Source organism: Malaclemys terrapin, chromosome 10 (assembly GCF_027887155.1).
Source record: "Malaclemys terrapin pileata isolate rMalTer1 chromosome 10, rMalTer1.hap1, whole genome shotgun sequence".
Taxonomy (NCBI): domain Eukaryota; kingdom Metazoa; phylum Chordata; order Testudines; family Emydidae; genus Malaclemys; species Malaclemys terrapin.
The window spans coordinates 80,976,815-80,998,245 of record NC_071514.1 but is presented as its reverse complement, the minus strand read 5'-3'; the positions used below and the strand labels follow the sequence as shown (position 1 = coordinate 80,998,245).

The 21,431-nt window shown below is 58.7% G+C and overlaps 1 protein-coding gene across 1 annotated transcript in view; it reads right to left on the bottom strand.

Moving 5' to 3' along the window:
- The window catches only part of MYO15A (myosin XVA), an 86,509-nt gene that overhangs the window by 5,803 nt on the left and 59,275 nt on the right, over positions 1 to 21,431 (bottom strand). The window contains 15 exon segments of the mRNA XM_054041085.1: positions 1,825 to 1,958; positions 4,312 to 4,472; positions 7,384 to 7,480; positions 8,364 to 8,441; positions 9,101 to 9,195; positions 12,379 to 12,509; positions 13,114 to 13,196; positions 13,572 to 13,645; positions 15,003 to 15,075; positions 16,318 to 16,390; positions 17,055 to 17,197; positions 17,525 to 17,730; positions 19,798 to 19,872; positions 20,284 to 20,395; positions 20,924 to 21,065. Of these exon segments, the coding sequence (XP_053897060.1) occupies positions 1,825 to 1,958; positions 4,312 to 4,472; positions 7,384 to 7,480; positions 8,364 to 8,441; positions 9,101 to 9,195; positions 12,379 to 12,509; positions 13,114 to 13,196; positions 13,572 to 13,645; positions 15,003 to 15,075; positions 16,318 to 16,390; positions 17,055 to 17,197; positions 17,525 to 17,730; positions 19,798 to 19,872; positions 20,284 to 20,395; positions 20,924 to 21,065 (1,677 nt within the window).

The window sequence follows — 21,431 nt, the reverse complement described above, 5'->3', positions numbered from 1 at the left end:
CCACTCCTAATGCAGCACATTCACCATGGGTATTGTCCAGCCTCAGTCCCGCCCCGCGCTGGGGCTCTGCCTCCATTAAATAACAAAACTGCACAGCAGGAGTGTGCTTCTGAGCATAGGTCCCCATCCTGCAAAGACTCACGCACACGCCTAGCTTTATGAACCCAGTTAAATCACATGCAAAAGTCTTTGAAGGACTGGGGCCTCCTTCCTGAGCAGGCTGATGAGTGTTTCCCCCTGCAGGACTCCTGCCCTTCCCACTAGCTGTCTCTTAGATCTGCTCCTTAGTGGTGCTAATGAGACTCACCTGGTCTGGTTACCAGGGAGAGTCAGCAGAACAGCTCTGCACCTCCATGCAGGGTCCTACAGCTTGACACCCAGAGACAAGCACATATATACAGAGTTCAGTCTGAATACATTGCAAACCTAGGCCCAGATCCTGCAAGCTGATCTGTGTAGATGGACCCTGGCACCTGTTGGGAATCTCACTGATGTCAGTAGGGCTCTGCAAAGGCATACCCACATGGATCAGATTGCAGGGCAGGGTCACAGCAGCTACGCACTCAGTTTAATAAGACTGGAGGACTTTGGAGTTGAGCCACGAGGTCACTGCTACCAGAAAACCCAAGTTCACAAAGCAGCCTTAGGCCAACAGCCCCTCAGTCCTTGGCATTTGGTCTGGAACTGAAATTCCTACGTGAGTTCATCTTTCTTCTCATTTAGGGCTTATGTAAGTGGTAGAAAGTCTCCCTCTCCTTTCCCCTCGGGGCAGCAATTCTGCAAGCTCTCTGCACTCCTCTAAAAGCTTCACCTTCCAGGAGATTTTTTTATAGTAACTCAAATTCCAGGAATTCCCCAGCCCCCAAAGTACATGTGGGATCTAATTCACCGCAACAGCAATAGTTAATGCTCTGATTTGAGACCGGAATTTTGAATCTTCTCATTCCATGCAACCATTTCTCTGTGGGGGGATGTCCTGCGCAGACAGCCCAGGTGATCAGCACCAGGGTCAGAGCACCCGGGTTTAGCGCTGCCCTGGTGTGAGCAACCCCACTGCAATGTCCAACCCGAGTTCCTGTGTCCATGCTGGTGCTGTGCCCCCCTTCCCTGTGTCTCACCAGTTCTGCTGGGGGGATGCCCCATTGTTCTTGGTGCTGCAGTCAGCCGAGCCGCTCTATAATTCTTTCCCAGTGAATTGTGGGAGAACTTGTCTGTCCTGAGCATGGGGGGGAATTGTGGGAAGGCACTGGAGGACTAACCGCACTCTTTAGCCAGTGTCCTCACTGCAGAGTGGGTGCATTAGCAGCCTGAGTGGAAGCAGAACCTGGACTCGAACCCAGAGCCTCAGCCAGGCCAGCTAGCCTGGGTTGAAAGCACCACTAGACTCGGCTGAGAGGTTGTGTGTGTGTGGATGGGAGGTGGGTTAGGGGCAAAACCCAGATAAGACACTGGGCTGACTGTAGTGAAGACAGACTCTGGGGTGGCCTGTCAGGTCATACCGACGCCGATGACACCTCGTCTGTCTATAGCACGCGCCCTCTGAGGACCGGGAGGCACTCTGCAAACAATGGAGCCAAGCAGCTCTGGGAGGTGGCAGTACGTATCACACACGTGCAACATTAGGCAGAGAGAGGCTAAGTGACTTGCCCAAGGTCACACGATGAGTAAGCAGCAAAGTGTGGAACAGAACCCAGGAGTTCTGGCAGCTCTGCTCCAGCCACTAGCCGGGGCTCCCTACTCACTAAGGTGCGAACACACCATGATGGGACACAAGCCATGATTAGCAGGGTAGCACCCAAGCGCCACCATGCCCAGGGTACCTACACGGTGGGCAGGTACATGCTGTCCTTGGCCCGGTGCTGGAGGGCTGCCAGTTTGGAGACCTGCTGGCACTGCTGTTCGCTGGGTTGCAGGGGAGGTAGGATGTTGAAAAGCCCCTTGAGATAATCGGGCAGGACCTGAAAGAAGATACAGAGCATGCCGGGAGTGGCTTTGTCACACTTGCGCATCAGGAGTCAATGGGAGCCGATCTGGAAGCTGTTGGGCTCCATGGGAAATGCCCAGGAAGGGCACGTCCTGGTGTGAATGCATTCACACACATACAGGCAGTCAGATACCACGGAGAGGGCCACGGCATAACAACTACATGATGCAGATTGTGGCAAAGCACGGAACTTCACAGGGACTTCAAAGAGAAGCGTGGGGGCTTGAGTACCTTCCTGAACGGAGATGCTTTCCTGAATCGCGGTCTTAGACTGTACAGGCACACCCATGCACCCACTCTTCGGGGGACACACTTTGAAGAGTCAGGGGGGGATGCCCAGGGCAGAGGGGGGCACCTGAGATCTGCGGAGGAACTAGGGGAATTCTGGGACCAGCTGGGCAAGGAGACTGGGATAGAGTGGGGCAAGGAGAAGAATGTGGGCCTGTTGGAGGGAAAGGGACATCAGGAGTCTAGCTTGGTAGGGTGACCAGACGGCAAATGTGAAAAATCGGGACGGGGGGGGGGGTAATAGGAGCCTATATAAGAAAAAGACCCAAAAATTGGGACTGTCCCTATAAAACTGGGACATCTGGTCACCCTAAGCTTGAGGGAAATAGGCATAGAGGCTGCACCCATCAGAGAACACTCCCCTCCAGAGGCTGGAATGGAACCCAAGATCCCTGAGTCTCACCATTCCTCCACTGTCAGCAAATATCCATGAAACCTTCTGGCTAACAGTCCCAACCCCCTCTAGTGCTGGTTCACACAGAAGATGACAACCTACTACTGACGGACTCCAGTAACTCCATTAGCACACATGGCAGAGGTCGGGCGATGGATCTAAAGGTTCCAATCCTGCCGATGACCCACCCGGGTGACAATATGATGGAACTGCTGGGTTTTTTTTCAGTTTGCTTGTCAATAAACCGAGTAAATCACACACACCAAATGACATTCAAAGAACATTGTTAAGGTTGCCAAGTCAAGCATACAAGTTAGAGAATGCCAGAATCAACAAATACATACAAAGTACAGTTTAAATAATAAAATACTACTAATAATCCCTTAAAGAAAAAGAAAGTGCCAGAATGAAGGGGGTCTTTGCAGCCTTAATGTGGCCCCCTTGTGCATGCACAGTATGATACAGGCGTTAATTACAGGATTACATCTTATCTTTTCCACAAGCCTGCCTCATTCAATGCCCAGGATGGATCTGCCCTGGGGATGAGTCAGGGTTGTGTAATGAAGGAGGTTGTGGTCTGTTGAATCCTGATTTATTTGCTGCAGAAGTGAAAAGGTCTGTAGTGACCGAGGCAGGGGACTGCAGGAAGAGAAAGGAGGATCTCACTGTTAAGGCGGTTGAAAGCTGCCTTGGAGAACTGGATTCTACTCCTGCCTCTGCCACAGAATTTCTTTGTGATTCTGAGCAAGTCCCTTAAACCAAACTTTTCAGAGGTGGTCACTGATTGTGCGCGCTTCATTTTCTGGGTGCCCAACTTGACACCCTGGGGTCTGATTTGCAGAGGTGCTGAGTGCTCACAACTGGAGCTGGGCTTTGAACATACAGAGCTAAGGACTCTGAAAAACCAGGGCTTAAGTGTCTCAAATTGGGCACCCAAAATTAGTGGAAATTGTTTACCTTAATCTCTCTGTGCCTCAATTCCCCAGCTGTAAAATGGGGATAGTATCATCCCCACGTCACAGGGCTAAAGATAAATCCACTAATGTCTGCGAAGCGATCAGACACTACAGTGATGAGAGCCAGAGAAAAAAGCCCATGAGGAAATGAATAATTCTGTCTTCAGAGCTGGGTTTGGATAGCATGCAGCGGCTAAGGCCTGGGGCCAGACTCTGAACAACCCGGAGAAACCGAAATATTGAATAGCTGCTCAGTAAGTGAAAACCATCCATCCTGTGCACTGAATGAGGCCGTGTCCTGTGGAAAAAAATAGTACGTGATAAGGTTAGGAAAGACTGTACCATAACGCACGGGCACAAGCTGGCATCACTTCTGGCATTTCCTAACTTTGGGGGGCTTGGCTTTGCAACCTGCCTAATGTTCCCTTAACATCGTTTTTCCAGACGGGGGGTGTTTAGGCAGACAGAAGCTCATTACCTGGCAGTGGAATCTGGCTGGGACACCAGGGCTAACCCCACTGCTCTGCCAGAAAGGGGCTAGGGGATCTTTAATAACCGTGAGAGGTCAGGAGCTTGGTTTTATGAAAGATTGCTCCTCAGACACCCCTGAGCCCATACTCCAGGGAAGGGAGGAGGACGAGGCCCTCCTTAAACTAAGGCAACTGCCCCGGCTGGATCTGAGCTGCTACCTGGTTATAATGCATGGTGACATACAGCTCGTTGTCAAATTTCAGCGGCTGGGTCCAGATGACGCGCCGGTACCAGAACATGTAGCTGTTGTCCACTTGCTCCATCTCCGTGGCCACGTCAAGGATATACTCCCGTCTGCTCAAGGGGCGGACATTCTGACCTATGGGGAGCACAGGGGAAGAGTCAACTGTGTGGCTCTAGTTTTAAAGGCCGCCTGGCAAGGAAAGGCCAGCCGGGCTGCTCTGGTTTTGCTCCTTTCCAATGCAGAAGGGTAAAGCTGGCTGGAGAACTGAATGGTGTATGCAGAGCAATGAAATCGGATTCATTGCTACTCTTTGACGCTTTGGTTTGTGTCCACACGTACTTAACCCTTGGGAGAACAGCTCTGTTTGTTTAGGATTCAACCACCCAGCCCGTTCCGTTGAAAGCCGAGAACGCTGCCAGGACCCATCTCTGAGGCTGTGTCTACATGACAGAGCCTATGCCGGCGTAGGCCCGTCAGCACCGCTTCGCTGGCGTTGTCCCTTTGTGAAGGCGCAGCGTAGGCTGACAGAAGGAGATTGTCCTAACCCTGGCAGATACCACCTCCCCATACGTTAGCTATGGTGGCATAGCTGAGTCTACTCTGGGGGGGTTGGCGGCAGGGGGACATCACTAGCCTGAGTGACATAGCTACGCTGGGGTACATTTTACATGTAGACCAAGCCTCAATCACCCATCAGAAACCGGGAAGACAAGACTGACCGTTCCTGATAGTTCTAAGATAAAAAACAGGCAGAAAAAACCCCATAAAACACCTTTAAAATAAAAGTCCAGGCCTTCTTTACACGTCGTCCCAAAAGGACACAAGCTGAGTCCGCGTTTCCTTCTGCAGGTCGCTCTAAACGCTTCAGGATTTGGGGCACTTGGAATCATCCATGTAACTCCTGAGAGCATGTTATAATTCCAGAGTTCAGGAGAGCCCTTACACAGACAGATGAATGTGGGTGTCATAAGCCCTATTGTATAGATGGGGAAACTGAGGCAGGAGGCGGTGACTTGATTTGCCCCAGGTCACAGAACAAGTCGGAGGCAGGGCTAGGATTAGATCCCAGGAGCCCGTGTCACTGGACTGTGCCGCCCCCTCTCACGGCACAGCCCCTCAGCCAGGGATCAGATCGACAGTGGAGAATCCACATTCAGAGCCCCGGGGCTCCGTTTCCAAGAAGAGGCTTTCAACTATCCCCATAAAAAGCAGTGGAGAGGGAGTGAGAGGGTTGGTGGGGCTAAGAAGGCGGGTGACATTCCTAGGGTGATGCAGTGATTTCCCAGAAAGCAGGATATGACTCAGAGATGCTATTTCCTGGTGGTTCTGGGCCCGTCCACACAGCCCTTCCAACGGTCCCTTTACAACCCTTCCCCCGCCCACACTTTAACTAGGCCACTGGCTAGCCTAAGCCAAGCCAACGAGGCGGCCGGGAGCTGTGGAGAGGCACAGACAGGAAAGCGGGGGCTCGGCCCCAGGAAGTGCAGGGAGACCGTGAACCATTTCCTGCCTTTTCAGCATTTCAGAAGAAAGCTGAGGCCAATACTCCACCTCCCTCTCCTGGCACTGCCCTGCAAGCTGCAAAAATACCAAGCAGGGCACCCCTCAAAGGCAGCACAAGCCCACAGCCAGCCCCAGGGGACGGGACACTCCACTGGGGCAGGGTGAGGTGGAACCTGCACGGCTGCTGTCTGCGCTGTGCCCATCCTGTGCTTAGAAATGCCAGGGCTGTGACCCTGGCACCATTCACCCGCCCTGAGCGCCGCTGAGAAAGGACAGCGCTTTCCTCCTCCCGTCACTGCCTGTGGCTTTCCCATCCTCTCTGTGCCTCCAAGCCCGGCAGCTCAGCTCCGACGCTGGCTGGAGGGGCCTGGCGCTGCCAGAGGATGCCCAGAAAGGGGTGTTCTAGGACCACGCTCGCGGCAGGCCTCGCTTGTGCCAGGGAGCATCACTGGGCGCTGGATCGACTGGCGATTGCCTCGTGCTCCCGCTGTCGGGCAGCCACTGGCAGTTAGGAATAAACTACACTGGCACAGAAATGGCTGTCTGGGTCCGTTTGCCCGTTCTTCAGGGCGGCGGCGGGCTCTCGGTGCCGTATTTCACCTCAGCAGGGAATGCACATCCCACGGGGCTATGCCTCTGGACACACAAAGGGCTTAACGGAACAGCATCGAGATAAAAACATCCCTCACAAGCAATGCAGTCAGTGCCCCCTGAGCAGTCTCCCCGGGTAGCCGCTGAACTTGGCAGGGAACAGCAGTGACAGCCGGTTCATGAGGCAAGCATTGTTCAGCCAACGCCCAGGAGCTGTGTGGTGTTTAGCCAGGTGCGAACGCCTCCTACGCGTGTCTTTTCATACAAGTTATAACAGGAGGCAATGTGGGCTAGTGGGCAGAGCGCTGCACTGGGAATCAGGAGGCCTGGGTGATATTCCCAGCTGACCTGCTGCAGGACAGTGGTGAAGTCACTTGTTTGCTCTGTGCCTCAGTTTCCCCTCCCACCCTCTGCCTGTTTACACTGTAACCTCTGTAGGGCAGGCCTGTCTGTGCCTAGATGCTCACCCAGTGCCTAGCACAATGGCTTAACTGGGATTTCTAGGCAATAATACTCAACAGGGCGAGGCAGTGAATCTCTCTCGTGTTTTCATTCCGTACGGGGTTTCATTTCTCTTCTCTTCATGGGGCAGCGTCTTGAGCCGAACAATGGCCTGTGCCGTTACTCCCTGAAGGAGGAGGGACGCCAGGGCTCGGAGCCAGGAGGCTGCTACCCATGGCTAGTCTCTGGCGGCGGGCCATGGAAATCAGGTCAGCCAGGAAGTCCCCCCCCCCAATGCATTTGGGACTTGAGTGCCCTCACCTGCTCTGATGCCGCCTGCGGGCCTGGGGAAGCCAGACGCCGGTCAGCTCAGGCCGCCTGTCGGTGGGCATGCAATATGGGAATGGCCAATGGCAGAGGCAGGCCACTGGGCAGGATTCGGGGGGTGGGATGGGACCACTTCAGAGGAGAAAATGGGGAGAGACACCCCCTGCCTGCCCCCAAGCCTCACCTCCGTTGGTAACAGCGAAGATGACGTATTCGTCAAAGGCCTCGGGCCGATGCAGCCCCATTTCATAGCACATCTCCTCGATCACGTCCAGCGCAACCTAGAGAGGAGCAAACCACCCAGCTGAGCCCCTCAAAGGCCGGGAAGGAGGCTCTAGGGCTGGCATTGTGCCCCCACCACCGTGGTCTCTGCCCAGCACTGCTGGTGGGACTTCCTGGAGCGACACCCCTTCCTGGCTGTCTGGCAAAGCCCTGGATGGCCTGATCCCACAAGGTGCTGAGCACCCCGTGCCCAGTGTGGGCTAAGCGTGCAGGAGCAGGCCACGAGGAGCAGCAGCAGGGGAATCTGCCATGGGTTCAGAGACATGGCAGAAGTTTGGGTGCTTTGCTGCTCCATCCTAGGGCCGGGCCGGTGACCCCATGGGATCTCCCCCACTCCCCCCCCTCAGGTGAGAGAGCAGCAGGTTCAGCCTCAGATAACAAGAACCTGCACATGCCTTTGGTGGGCAGCCAGGTGCCAGCCGCCTCAGGTTAACTGGGGCTCCGAGAAAACGCTCCACTCCGGGCAAACCTTAAACATCAGCCCCGCTCCCCTGCCTTTGTCCCCTCCCGCCCTCTGAGCCTACGGACCCCACGAGCCCCGGCGCTGACCTTTGGAGCCTGGGCCCAGCTGTAGGTGAAACCGATAGCCCTGACGTGTCCTATCCCCGCCCAAGTGCTGCTGAGCTGGCCCGTGCTGCAGCCACCTGGCACTGCGCCAGGGAGGGACGCTGCCTGGAAGCGTTGCCTTCCCCCTGGAGCCCCCCCAAGGGAAATCAGCGACTTTGGGGAGCTCTCCCTAATGCCGCTGTTGGGGAGGGGCTGAGCTCAGCTCCTGTTTGGTGCTCTCTCCGCTCCCGCACTCGTCTCCATCACTGCTCTGCGGGAGCGGCCCGAGTGGGAGCCGGGGGATCTGGGCAGTGTCGGGCCCCTGTGCTGACGTACCGAGCACGTTTTGATCTTCAGGTGCCTCTCGATCCCTCCCGGCAGGAGAAACAGCTGGCGTTTGGCGCTCCGGCCGGCCTTGGTTGGGGGGTAAAGCACAGAGAAGCAGGAAGGTTTCCGAACCGTTAAGCCATCCATCGGCTCCAGAGGCCAGGCTAAAGACCCCAGGCTAGATTCTCCCACATTGGCGCAGGGAGATTTCCTCTGGGGGATCCCATTCTGCCTAGCAGAATCCCCATGCACTTTCTGTCTGGCTCCAGCACCACTCGGTTAGACGCCAGGGGCATTTCAGAGAGGCGGGAAGCCGTCTTCACAAGAGGGCAATCAGGCCTATACCATCCCCATCCTTGCAAGTTCCTGTCCATTTCAGCCCTTGCCAGCACGGAAAGGCCTCTGCTCTCCTCCCCCCAGCCCTACCATAGGCATCACAGGGGTAACACGCCCTGGCTGCAGCCACCCACAGTTGTAGCCACCTGCTCAGTCCCGTTCTAGCCCTCCCAGCTGGAAGCAAGACACAGACAAACCACGTAGGCCATAGCAGGGGAGCCCGGAAAGTGGAGCCCCCTGGAGGAACTCGGCCTTTGTAAGCCCAGGGAGCTCAAGGGGTACAGTCCCATGCCATCCCCTAGGCGAGCTGTTTGTGACCCAGTCTAGCCCCTCAGAGAGCCTTCTCCCCACGTGCCCGCCTGGTGCACGCTGACACCATTGCAGGGCCCCTGCGTGAGCTCCGGACTCACCACCATGGCTTTGAGCTCCATGCTGCTGGGAAATTCGCGCCGGCCACCAAACTGGAAGGTCTTCCTGAGGTTCTGCTCGCAGGCCTTCGCGATCCCTTAAACAGACGGACACCAGAGCCCCGTCAAAGCAGAGACGGGCACCAGGCACAGTGCAGGGTTCCAGGCCTCCACCTCCACAAACCAGGCCAGACCCAGAGCGTGGCTTTGGCTCATTACAGAGACAGTGGCTAACAACGAAATTCAGGTCCGGTTCAGAGGGGAAACAACCCCAAAATCATGAGGTGTTGGGGGGGGGGGTATCGTAGCACTTCTCTGTAATCGAAGCTTACGTTTATTTCTAAGGCTGCCAATTAATCACAGTTAAGTCACGCCATTACCTCAAAAAAATGAACTGTGATTAACTGCAGTTTTTCTACATTTTCATATATATTGTATTCTGTGTTGTATTCTGTTGGTGCAAATACTTATAAGCAAAAATAAATACAGTGAGCACGGCCCAGTGTGTATTCCGTGTTGTCATTGAAATCAATATATTTGAAAATGTAGAAAGCATCCAAAAAGATTGAAATAAATGGTACTCTAGTCATGTTTAACAGTGTGATTAATCACGCGATTAATTGCTTTAATCGCTTGACAGCCCTGTTTATTTCATTTCCTGTCCCCACTTTTCCCCCCTTCCCCTCCCCTATTTGCCTGGCATGTTGCCTCAGGCATGGTGGAGGCTCTGGTGCTCTGACTACCATTGTACTACAGTAGCATCTAGTGGCCCTGATTAGGGGTCAGGCTCCATTGTGCTAGGAGCTGTACACACACATAATGACAAGACAGCCCCTGCCCTACGGGTCACGCAGCCAGCTAGTCCAGCAGCGTTGCCTGCACTGCTCCCTAGAACAGGTTCGGATCCGGGTGTGAGCATCACCCGATCGGTCTCAGTCCTCGCCCTGGCACCAGTGGGCCCTGCCCTCCCAGCCGCTCCTGGATGCAGAGCCGGTGGGAGAAGGTCCCATTAACGGCAGCTGAAGCGGGTCTGGCCGGGAGCCAGGCTGGGGCAATCTATCACTGCAGACAATTCTCCTCCCTGAGAGCCATTTAAACAGCTGTAAGCCTGGAGCGTTTAATGAGGAAATAAGTGGTGGCTGGGCTAGGGAATCACGGGCTGGCTGATAAAGGCTTCACAGATGGGCAGCGCTGCCATTTATTAATGGCTCTAGGACAGGCCTGGGCAAGCCCACCTGGCGCTGTTTCCAAACAGGATTTCTGAGGTTGTGTGTAAATGCTGCTAATTCCCCATCCTCGCAGCCCCGTTCCTCTGGGCTGGACAAACACCCCGATCCCTAGACCCCACCGGTCACAGGGAACAGCCTTAACCTGCTCTTCAGCAAGGCTCCTCGGCCACACGCAGGCAATGGCCGGGGCTCACATCTGCATGTGGGATACTAATGGGGAACGGGGGGCGAGTGGGATTCCAAAGTGATGGGCCAGACCCGAGCCAGGGACAAGACTGGAACACGGAGCCTTTGCCGGCTAGGCTGCTACCAGCAGTGACTGAAAGCCAGTGCCGTCCGAGGGCTGCTTGGGGGTCACCCCAGGAAAAACAGGTGAGTGGGACTCAGTTGTAGAAGACAAGTGTCCCCAGCACCATGGCCCAGTGGTTCGGCGTTAGCCATCTCGCCCCGGGGCATGTCAGGTTTTGTCTGACCTAGAATGCAAAGTGCGGAGGGCAGGTGCAGCTTTTTGTCCGACACTGACAGCACCATGCAAACCAGCGTTAAGACTCGTTCCCGATGCAGCAATAGGACTGGGGCAGCACCTGCTGCACTGTCCAGGCCACCGTGATCCAAGTGATTGAATAAGAGAAGCCAGCCTGAGATTCCCCTGTTGCCAAGGGGGAAACTGAGGCACAGGGAGGGGACGTGACTTGCTCAAGGTCGACGGGGAGTTTGGTGTCAGAGCTGGGTCTGGAATTCCAGAGTTCCTAGCCCTCAGGTTTGGGCTTAGGCCAGACCCCTTGTACGGGGCTGAGCCGGGAGTGTCCCTCTAACCCTCTCCCCCGCACCTCATCTCTGCTCTTCAGAGGAAAGGGGCTCAGTGAACATTTCTGACGCGCCCTGTCCCTCCCTGTGATTCTATTGGCTCTGTCCCGCTTCCGCTTCTCTTTCCATTTTGCAGGCGCCTGGTTCCAGTGTGCATGAAGTGCCTGCCCTGCTCCTTTGAAGCATGTTCGCTGCTATGGAAACCGATGTGGTGGTGACGGAGCACATTTCCAGGCAGCCTCATCCTGGCTGGGACAGCAGCTGAGCTCGTGACGTCCGGCAGACAGAGGGGTTGGGCGCAGGGTTTACACCGAGCCTTGGCACACAAGAACTGGCCTGATGGTTTCCAGGAGCAGGCCCGTGGTATCAAACACACACCTGGGCACAACCAGGGAGGGGCACAGCCCAGGGCGTGGGGGCAGGTGATCTAATGGAGCCCGGAAATCCCGGTGTGCCCATGGGCGAATTGCTCCGCTGGTCTGTACCTCACCTTCCTGGTCTGTAAAGGGGAGTGTTGATAGCTCACCTTCACCTTCAGCCTCCTCTCAGCTGAGCCAGAGACTGCGGGATAGGGGCTCAGGGACTGACAGCTGCAGGCAGGCCCACGGGCCGAGCACTGCCCTCGCTATCCACCACCGGCCCTGCGGGGCAGGGCCCACCTTGCTGACCCAGAGCGCCCCCCCGGGGGTCCTGCTCTGCTCCCCAGGGAGGGAGGTACCTTGATGTAGGTACCAATGACATAGGGAAGGATAGGAGAGAGGTTCTGGAGGCCAAATTTAGGCTGTTAGGTAGGAGATTGAAGTCCAGGAGCTCCACGGTAGCATTCTCTGAAATGCTTCCAGTTCCACGCGCAGGGCCAGTTAGCCAGGCAGAACTGCAGGGTCTCAATGCATGGATGAGATGATGGTGTACGGAGGAGGGGTTTAGATTTATTAGGAACTGGGGAAACTTTTGGGAAAGGGGGAGCCTATACAGGAAGGATGGGCTCCACCTAAACCAAAATGGAACCAGACTGCTGGCGCTTAAAATTAAAAAGGTCGTAGAGCAGTTTTTAAACTAAGGGCTGGGGGAAAGTCGACAGATGCAGAGGAGCACGTGGTTCGGACATCCCTTAGGAGAGGATCTATAAATGTCCTAATAAGGAGGAGAGGATGGAAGATGATAAAATACAGGTAAGATCTGATGAGAACAGGCCCCCATGCCAGTCCGGTCGGGGTTCCCGGCTTTGCAGAACGAGCGTCCTACCTTGGAACTGCGCCCCCGGGCTCCTGCAGGTCTCCTGGAGGTGCCACAGCAGGTAGGGCTTCAGGACCTCAGAGCACTTGTAGTAGGCGGTCAGGATATAGAGCAGCCGCCATCCCTTCTGACAGCTGTCCCTGTCCAAGCCACGGGGCGGGGTGGGGGGAAAGAGGTCTCAGAGCGGGAGAGGCCTAGGCTGCTCAGTGCAGCTTCAGCCCCAGAAAGTCTTTGGGACAGGCCTGGAACCTGTGCCCCTTACCCCCTTCCATGCCAGGCCTCCGGGCAGGCAGGTGGGACCCTGCCCAATCAGCTCTGGTATGTGGTGAGAGAGGGAGAAGGCGAGGAAGAGGAATTGGAGGAGTAAAACGAAGACGCGAAGGAGGAGGAGAGAGCCGAGGGGAAGGGGAGAGAGCAGGGGCCCAGAGTGGTGCTGTAACATGGAGGGGGGTGGCAGGGCGGGACCTCCAGTGGCCAAGGAAGGCTCTCCCAGCTGCGGGGGTGGCTAGGATGGTAGGAGCCATATTGACCCATCCAGGCCCATCGTGCCGCAGTGACACTATCAGCCAGTCCCAACCAGACTGGGGGCGCAGGAGGCTCCCTGGGATTCTCCCCCCCAGACCCTCCACTGGGGAGGCCACACAGCCCAGGCCAGCTGGCCAGGGAGGGGAGAACAGGGTGGGGCTCCAGCGCTAGAAGGCCCGCCCGGGCCCCACACCACGGGAAGGGGAGGGACTTGCTCACATCTTGGGGCTGGTGTTGTCCGTGGTCTGCTTGACGATCTGGCAATACACTTCATCCCTCATGACCTCCTGGTCAGCGCACAGCTGGAGACAGAAAGGCACCGGCGGGCGTCACTGCCCTGGTGCTGGGGAGCCCCCTGCCCCTCCAGCTGTAACTGCTCCCCCACCGTGCCGGCTGCCATCCCTGCCCCCCTGCTGCTGGGTCGGAGGGGTGCAGTTTGCAGCCTGCTCCTGGGGCCTCTCCCAGGCCACGTGGCTTGTTCCCTCGCTGGCCAATATGCAGCCGTCTGCCCCCACCTTCAGCCTCCTCCCCGCTTAGCTGCAGACTGCGGGGTAGGGGTTCGGGCTGGGAGCTGCAGGCAGGCCCACCACCGGCCCTGGGGCTGCAGGGCAGGGCCCACCCCACTGACCCGGAGCCCCTTCTGGGGGTCCTGCTCTGCTCCCCAGGGAGGGAGGTACCTTGAGCACAGCACAGACGACGTCCAGCTCCGTCTGCCCCTTGAGAGGCCAGTCGCCCATGAACTTCATCACGGCTGGGGATGACAAACCAACACTCGGTGACAGGCTCCGCCTCCCCTTGCCCCGAGCAAGGGGGTGGCTCTCCTGGTTCTGGACCCGCTGGGTGGGTCCTGTAACCCGGAGGAGAGCAGATCACAGTGCCCCAGATCGGGGAAGGGGCTGAGGAGTTCACAGCACCCCCAAACTGGCGGGGGAGGAGGATGGCCAAATGAAACCCAGAGCCACCAAACCTCCTGGCTCCCTTCCAGCGGGCACTCCCTCCCCGGCCCCAGCTGGCTCTCCCATCCTGGCCCCAGCGGGCTCTCCCTCCCCGGCCCCAGTCCCAGGGGCCTCCTGGAGCACTAGCTCCCGGACTCCTGGTTTTTCACTGACTCACTGGTTATCAGCCCGTCGGAAACTGCCAGATCTGGGCCCATGGGCCGGCTTCAGCCCACTCCTGAGTAGGGGCAGCAGAGATTCCAGTGCCCCACCCTGGGGTGAGGTTTTTGAGCTTCACTGTCCCTGCCCCACACGGGGCAGAGGATGGCAGTGGTCAGGCTGTGGCGCCCTGCGCGGGGCGGAGGGGGGCGGTGGGCAGGCCGCGGCACCCCATACGGGGCGGAGGAGGGCGGAGGGCAGGCCGTGGGGTGGAGAGAGGCGGAGGGCAGGCCGTGGCGCCCCATGAGGGGCGGAGGAGGGCGGAGGGCAGGCCGTGGGGTGGAGAGAGGCGGAGGGCAGGCCGCGGGGCGGAGGGCAGGCTGCAGCGCCCCACGCGGGGCGGAAGGGGGTGGTAGGCAGGCCGCAGGGCGGAGGGCAGGCTGCGGGGCGGAGGAGGGCGGAGGGCAGGCCACAGGGCGGAGGGGGGCGAAGGGCAGGCTGTGGCGCCCCGCGCGGGGCAGAGGGGGGGCGGAGAGCAGGCCGCGGGGTGGAGGGAGGTGGAGGGCAGGCCGCAGGGCGGAGGAGGATGGAGGGCAGGCTGCAGCGCCCCACGCGGGGCGGAGGGGGGTGGTGGGCAGGCCGCAGGGCAGGCCGTGGGGAGGAGGAGGGTGGAGGGCAGGCCGCGGGGCGGAGGGGGGCGAAGGGCAGGCCGTGGCGCCCTGTGCGGGGCGGAGGGGGGTGGAGGGCAGGCCGCGGGGGGCAGTGGGAGGCAGAGGGCAGGCCACGGCGCCCCACACGGGGGGCAGGGGATGGCAGGCTCACGGGGGTTGAGTTTTCAGCTGGACTCTCACTAACACACCCAAGGTTTTAGGGCGTCCCACGAAGCAGGCAATGGCATGAGAAGGCCGCCCCCTGCTGGGCACGTTGGTCTCAGACGCTCCTGAGCATGGGGCGCCACCCCCCTCCGCCCCACAGCCTGCCCAGTGCCCGCTCCCCCGAGCGCCTCCCACGCACCTTGGAAGGCCTCGGCTGCGGCTCTGTTCAGGCAGCTGTCAGGGAATTCGATCAGCGACTCCTGGAGCGGGCACTGGCCGGGGAGAGCAGAAGCAGAGCTTGCATCAGTTACCAGCGTGGAACGCTGCTGGGCTTAGCGGCTGAACTTGCCAAGCCCTACGCTCAGTGAGCCCGCGGGCACCGAGCCCCTGGCATGGGGGGGGAGGGGCAGGAGGAGGGTGCACAGAGCCCCTGACATGGGGGGAGGGGTGGGAGGAGGGTGCACAGAGCCCCTGACATGGGGGGAGGGGCGGGAGGAGGGTGCACAGAGCCCCTGACATGGGGGGAAGGGGCGGGAGGAGGGTGCACAGAGCCCCTGACATGGGGGGGAGGGGCGGGAGGAGGGTGCACAGAGCCCCTGACATGGGGGGGAGGGGCGGGAGGAGGGTGCACAGAGCCCCTGACATGTGGGGAAGGGGCGGGAGGAGGGTGCACAGTTCCACGTCAGGTGGGGGCCCCACCAGAAGAACACGGAGCGAAGAGTCTAGCCCGAGAGAGGCACAGGGCGCTATGGTATGTCCCTTGGGGACTGGTCACCAGGCAGTCCCCTGGTCTCAGACCAGCCCATTAGCTGAGTTTACTGGTGGCTGAATGAGAACTGCAAACCACTGGTGCATTACTATAGATACCCTGCAGGGACCAGCACCTCAGGCAGAGCCAGGAAACCGCCTGAGAACTGGTTTGCATCCACAGCCGGCAGGCGTCCTCCGGAACTGATGAGCGTCTCTCCCACGCTACCCCAGCAAACCCACACTGCACCTGCCTGCGGAAACGGCTCCTGACCGTCTCAGACACCTCCGGAGACCAAGCACCTCCACTGAGCCACAGATCAGGTGCAGCCTGACCTTCCGGCCTGCTGAGCCAGCCCCGCCCGCAGGATTCATCTCCCGTGGCCTGCTCAGCCCCTGGCCTGTCCCAGCTCCGCTGATCGCAAATGACTGCAATGAACTCGCATCTCCTAGCAGCCAAATGGCGTCCACATGTTCATTTCACAGAGGTCATCAAACAGCTTTCCGTTCCCACTGGTGGATTCGAACCAACAGCCCAGAGGGGAGAGACACTCTAGCACTTTAGCAGGGCACTGAGCCTCTCTGGGTCGGCTCCATGTGGAGGGCAGTAAGAGGGCCAGCAGGCCACATGCCCTTTCCAGCAGGGGCTGCCCTAACGCAAAGGGCGGGGGCAATAGCCTGAAATCGGCAGGTGGTGAGGCTAGGGGGCTGTTCCGCTCTGCTCTCCAGCAAAGAGCATGCACAGCGAGCTAGGCGATCCCCATTACCTTGGTGAATTTCAGCATCTCCGCTACGTCCGGCGAGTCCTTCCCTTTCCGGGATTTCTGCTTGCAGGAATCCCTGGAACAAATCGCAGACAGAGAATGACAGGTCCCTCTCTGGGCACGAGCTGCTGGGGGCTGGGACGGGGGATCCCCCGGGGGTCAGCACATCCGCCTCCCCCATGGATAGGAGCTGTGGGCCCAAAAACAGCCTCCCTTTTGCTGCTGCAATTGCAAAATCTGTGCCTGAAGTTCTGGCACCCGCCACAAACCGCGGGCTCCCATATGCGGGTCTGATCAGCAGCACTACCCCAGCTGACACGCAAGCACTAGCATTGATGGCTGCAGCTCCCACACAGGCCAATGACGATGCAAGCGCAGACAGGAGGCTGCGTTGGGAACAGTGCCAGGTGTGCAGTAGAACGAGGGCCAGGCATGCAGCTGGACTGACTGGAAAGCCCATCGGTGCAGTTCCATAATCAGCCAGAGAGGTCGCTCTTCCTTCTCTGTATGCTGCCTCCGCGGGCAGCCCTTGGGCTGGGCACTGAGCCTAGCTCCGCAGCGGGGCAGTCAGCCCCAGGATGCCAACCCGGGGTCAGTTAGCGCCACGTAGGATGGTGCTTTCTGTGACGTGGCTACTGTCCCACTGGGAACTGGGCTGAGACCCACCAAACTCATTGTACACAGGGTCACTGGAGGCTGGAAGGTTAAAGGTCACTCCCCTCCCCTCGGCCAGCACTCACGTCTTCGTCTTCTGCGCCTCCCGGAAATACTTCTTGGCAAACTCCTGCATGGGGAACTGCCCGCCCTGCAGGGCACTGTCCCCAGGAAGCTCGCCGCCATACTCCTCCACGCTCTCCGCATAGTCGCTGCCCACGGGGGACACCTGGGGAGAGGGGGACCATGGGCTGCAGAGGGTGCAACACGCACCCGTGCCGCCAGCGTACGACTCCATGGGTCCTAGAGCCATTAACCCTCAGAGAAGCTACAGACAGACACTGCGGCTGCATCCTCCTGGTGCCCACTGATCAGTGCCCACCCTGTGCCAGCTGCAATGCCTCCCTCCCCAGTTAGCCTCCTACCCAGCTGCTTAACCAGCCCCAGGGATCAGGCCCTCCCTGCCACCCACCCCGACCAACTCCCCGCCCACCCCAGCCCTCTGAGAGCTCCCAGTTTCCAGCACTGCAAGGGTTACTTGGGGACAGTCCCTCACCTCGATCTTCCTGTCCAGCTTCTGAGCCACGGCCGTGGAGGCCACGGCCACTGCCACGGCTGCCGAGGCTGCCACCTTGCCCTGCTTGTTCTTGGGCTCCTCCTTCCTGTCCGCTGGCAGGTGGATAAAATCTGGGGCTGCCACAGGCTGGACGTACTCAGCGGGGAAGCGCCCCGACCTCCCATGGATGGCACCGAATTTCCACCCTGAACCGGGACATGTCGTTAACAGCCTAGAGCTCAGACACACACTTCAGCCAGGCTTATACACCCCTCCCTGCCACGCTGGGCCCGGTTATCGGTCCATCCAGCCCCGTACGCTCCTGCCTGCTCTGCCACGCCCGGTTATTGGTCCATCCAGCCCCGTACGCTCCCGCCTGCCATGCTGGGCCCGGTTATCGGTCCATCCAGCCCCGTACACCCCTCCCTGCCGCGCCGTGCCCAGTTATTGGTCCATCCAGCCCCGTACGCCCCTCCCTGCCACGCTAGGCCCGATTATCGGTCCATCCAGCCCCGTACGCTCCTGCCTGCTCTGCCACGCCCGGTTATTGGTCCATCCAGCCCTGTACGCCCCTCCCTGCCGCGCTGGGCCCGGTTATCGGTCCATCCAGCCCCGTACGCCCCTCCCTGCCGCGCTGGGCCCGGTTATTGGTCCATCCAGCCCCGTACCCCCCTCCCTGCCACGCTGGGCCCGGTTATCGGTCCATCCAGCCCCGTACGCCCCTCCTTGCTGTGCCGGACCAGGTTATCAGTCCATCCAGCCCTGTACCCCCACCCTGCCATACCAGGCCTGGTTATCGGTCCATCCAGCCACGTTTCCTGCCTCCCTCCTCTACCATTTTAGACCTGTCCATTCAAACCAGCACCCCACACCCTGCTGCCCTAGAGCAGACATGTCGTCTCTCAAATCCAGCATCTGCCTGCAACAGTGGCCAATGCCTGGGGCTTGCTAGGGAGGTGCAAACTCCCCATAAAGACACATCACATAGCCAGAGCTGTGATTGCATTCAGGGAAGGGAAGGAAGGTTCCTTCCTGACCTCTGCAGAGACCTGTCCTGAAGCACAAGATTTGATTGTCCATATCTCAGCAGGCAGAATCACCATAAACACAGCCAGCCCCCTTTGAAAATCCAGCCACAGCGTTTGACGGAATGGCTGGTATTGAGACCCATATAGGCTTGCTTTTGCACCGCACTCTTAAACAAGCGGTCTGGGGACCATGCACACTGCATATACCATCCTGTCCTGCATGCAGCAACCTGCTGTTCGCCTGGGGTTGGCTAGCGCTTCCCCCCAGAGACTGAACGGGCTAGGGACCAGGATTACATGCACAAACCAGATACAGGAGCGGGCCATGCATGGAGGAGGCCATGTGGTTATAGTTATGGGCTGTTATCGAGAGCACGGCCAATGGGGCTGTTAGGACTCCAGCCAGTTCTACGACGGCTTCTCCGCACACAGGGTCTGGAGGCCGTTGGACAAATAACCCCCATGCCCTGCACTCAGCCTGCCCCCTAGAGTGCCAACCGCTGGAGCTGCGTGCCCCATACAAAACCGCCCCTGGGATGGCATAACGACATCCTCTCCAGATGCACTCGCGCCGATTCCTGTCCGTTCCCCATGAGCATCCGGGCGAGCACGCTCTGCTCAGGCTAATGCCCACGGGGAGCTGGTGCTAATGGGTTTCTCAGGGCCTGGAATGTGCTCGTCTCTCCTGGAGAGCTCTGTTTCTCTTTGGTGGACACACCAGGGGTCCAGCTTCCCCAATCTCTTGCCAGAGCCTGGGCACAGAGACCACTAGAGGAGCAGCTGGAAATCTGACAGCATCCTCTGCCCTTAGGCCTGTGCATGGGAGATGGAGCATCAGTGCCACAAGCACAGGCTTCTACAGCTCAGGGTAAAGCAGGAACTCCATTCGCTGGTAGCGATAGTAGGCGCTTGTCCTGTATATGGACTGGCCCCTAGAGGGCGACACAACACACTACGTCAGTGTGTTACAGTGACAGAAAGGGGCAGGCCAGGAAGCGCCCTGAGGATATTTTACACGCCCTGACCTGGTGCTTTGATCCAGCCCCGGGCAGTGGAATGAGGTCTGGCCATGTGGGCCGCAGTGGGGTCCTTGGGATTCATCGCCTGGGGTGGTCTGGAGAGCACATGATTCGTCAGAGGGGAGGGGCGAGCTGGCTCCAGAGGAGAGAGCCCCGCAGGAGAATGGGCGCAGGGGGACAGGGCTCACGCAGGGACAGCACAACACGACACTCCAGAGCCACCCACCAAAGTCCTGGGTGCCCCTCTTCAGCTCCTCCAGGTACGTCACCTTCTTGCGGACCACACATCCGTGCCAGTGGTCTGTGGGGAGGGGACAGCCTCAGGGCACCGCGGCAGGGCTAAGTGCACCCAACCAACCAGCTCCATCCCCCCACGCTGCCCAACAGTGACCAGGGCTGGGGAAGGATCCGGGCAGCACTCTGCTCTCTGGGGAGGTGGCTGGCAGCGTTCCCTTTGTGTGCCCCAGTGGAGGGGCTGCGCAGCGGCACCGCAGGGGGAGCAGATGTCATTCACAGTCTGATGTATGCTATCGGGGGTGGGTGGCCCAGGAGGTTATAGGCCCAGAAGGACAGGGCTGGGTGGTCCCATTCAGCTCATCGCGCCCATGCAGGGGAAAAGGGCCCCCACTAAGACGCCCTGTCCTCTCCTTTGCAAACCGCCCCGTGACGCCCCAGAGGTGGCTCCCAGCAGAGAGAGTCCCGGGCTGCTCACCTCTTTCAGGCTGCTCCAGCGGCTGCAGGTGGATGATGTCCCCCTTGTGGAAGCTCAACAGGCTCCTGTCATCTGTAACGTAGCTCTTCACGGCAACCACGTACTGCGAGTCCTGGCACGTGGGAGAGGGGCTGGGTTTGGGGCTGCTGCGGGGGGCTGCGCGCGCACACACACACACAGAGAGAATACACTCATACATCCAACACCCCGCTCACTTTCAGAATACAACCACACAAAGACACACCCTGCGCACAGAGTATAACTGCACAATCAAACACACACATAGCCTGCTCAGAGTACAACACCCTCCACCCCGCCACACACACACACACACACACACACACACTACCCTCAGCTGAACACACTTATATACAACTGTGGCCAGGTGACCGGTTCTGGGGCTCTGTATGGAGGTGTAGAGCTCTCCGGCTGATTCACTCCGGCAGCCAGACCAGGGTGCTCTCATTGGCACCAAGACAGAAGCATAAAAGCTTGAGCTTTTCTAAGGCAAAGGTGAGCAGGGCGAGGGACAGGGCAGTATCCCACCGCGTGTGTCTGCTGGGGACCCTGCCCCATGGACTGGGTGCGGGAGATGCCAAGACAGGCCATTCTGGCTCCATTCCCATGGTCGGCCTCTCACCTTCTTGAGCTCCATGATGAAATAGTCGATCATGGCCTTCACCTGGGGGGCTTTCGGGGAGAAGAGGATGAGCTTCTCGTTGGTCAGGTTGAACTCCAGCATCTGCTTGGAGGGGATGGTCACGAACAGGATATCGGTGTAGCTGGGGGGGGGAAAGGACGGGGTTAAAAACCAGGCTAGGAGAGCACAGCTGAGAAAGCCAGAGGGCTGGGCAGAGCAGCGAGGGGGAGATTAGTCTTACTGCCAGATCAAGGGCAGAACTAAGACACCACATATGCTTCCCATGAACCATATTCTCCAGCCACTGGACCCTGCCTGTTTGCCATGGACTCGGATGGAGCTGAGGGGACTAGGAGTCAGGAGGAGTGAGGGGCAGAGCTGGGGGGCCCGTCCTTTACTCCATCACTGGGAGTGAGCAGTGGAGGCACACCGGGACCGTATACAGCAAAGGATAAATCACACTTCGGAGCCTCTCCTCCTGGGGATCCCAAAACGCCGCAGGCTCGGT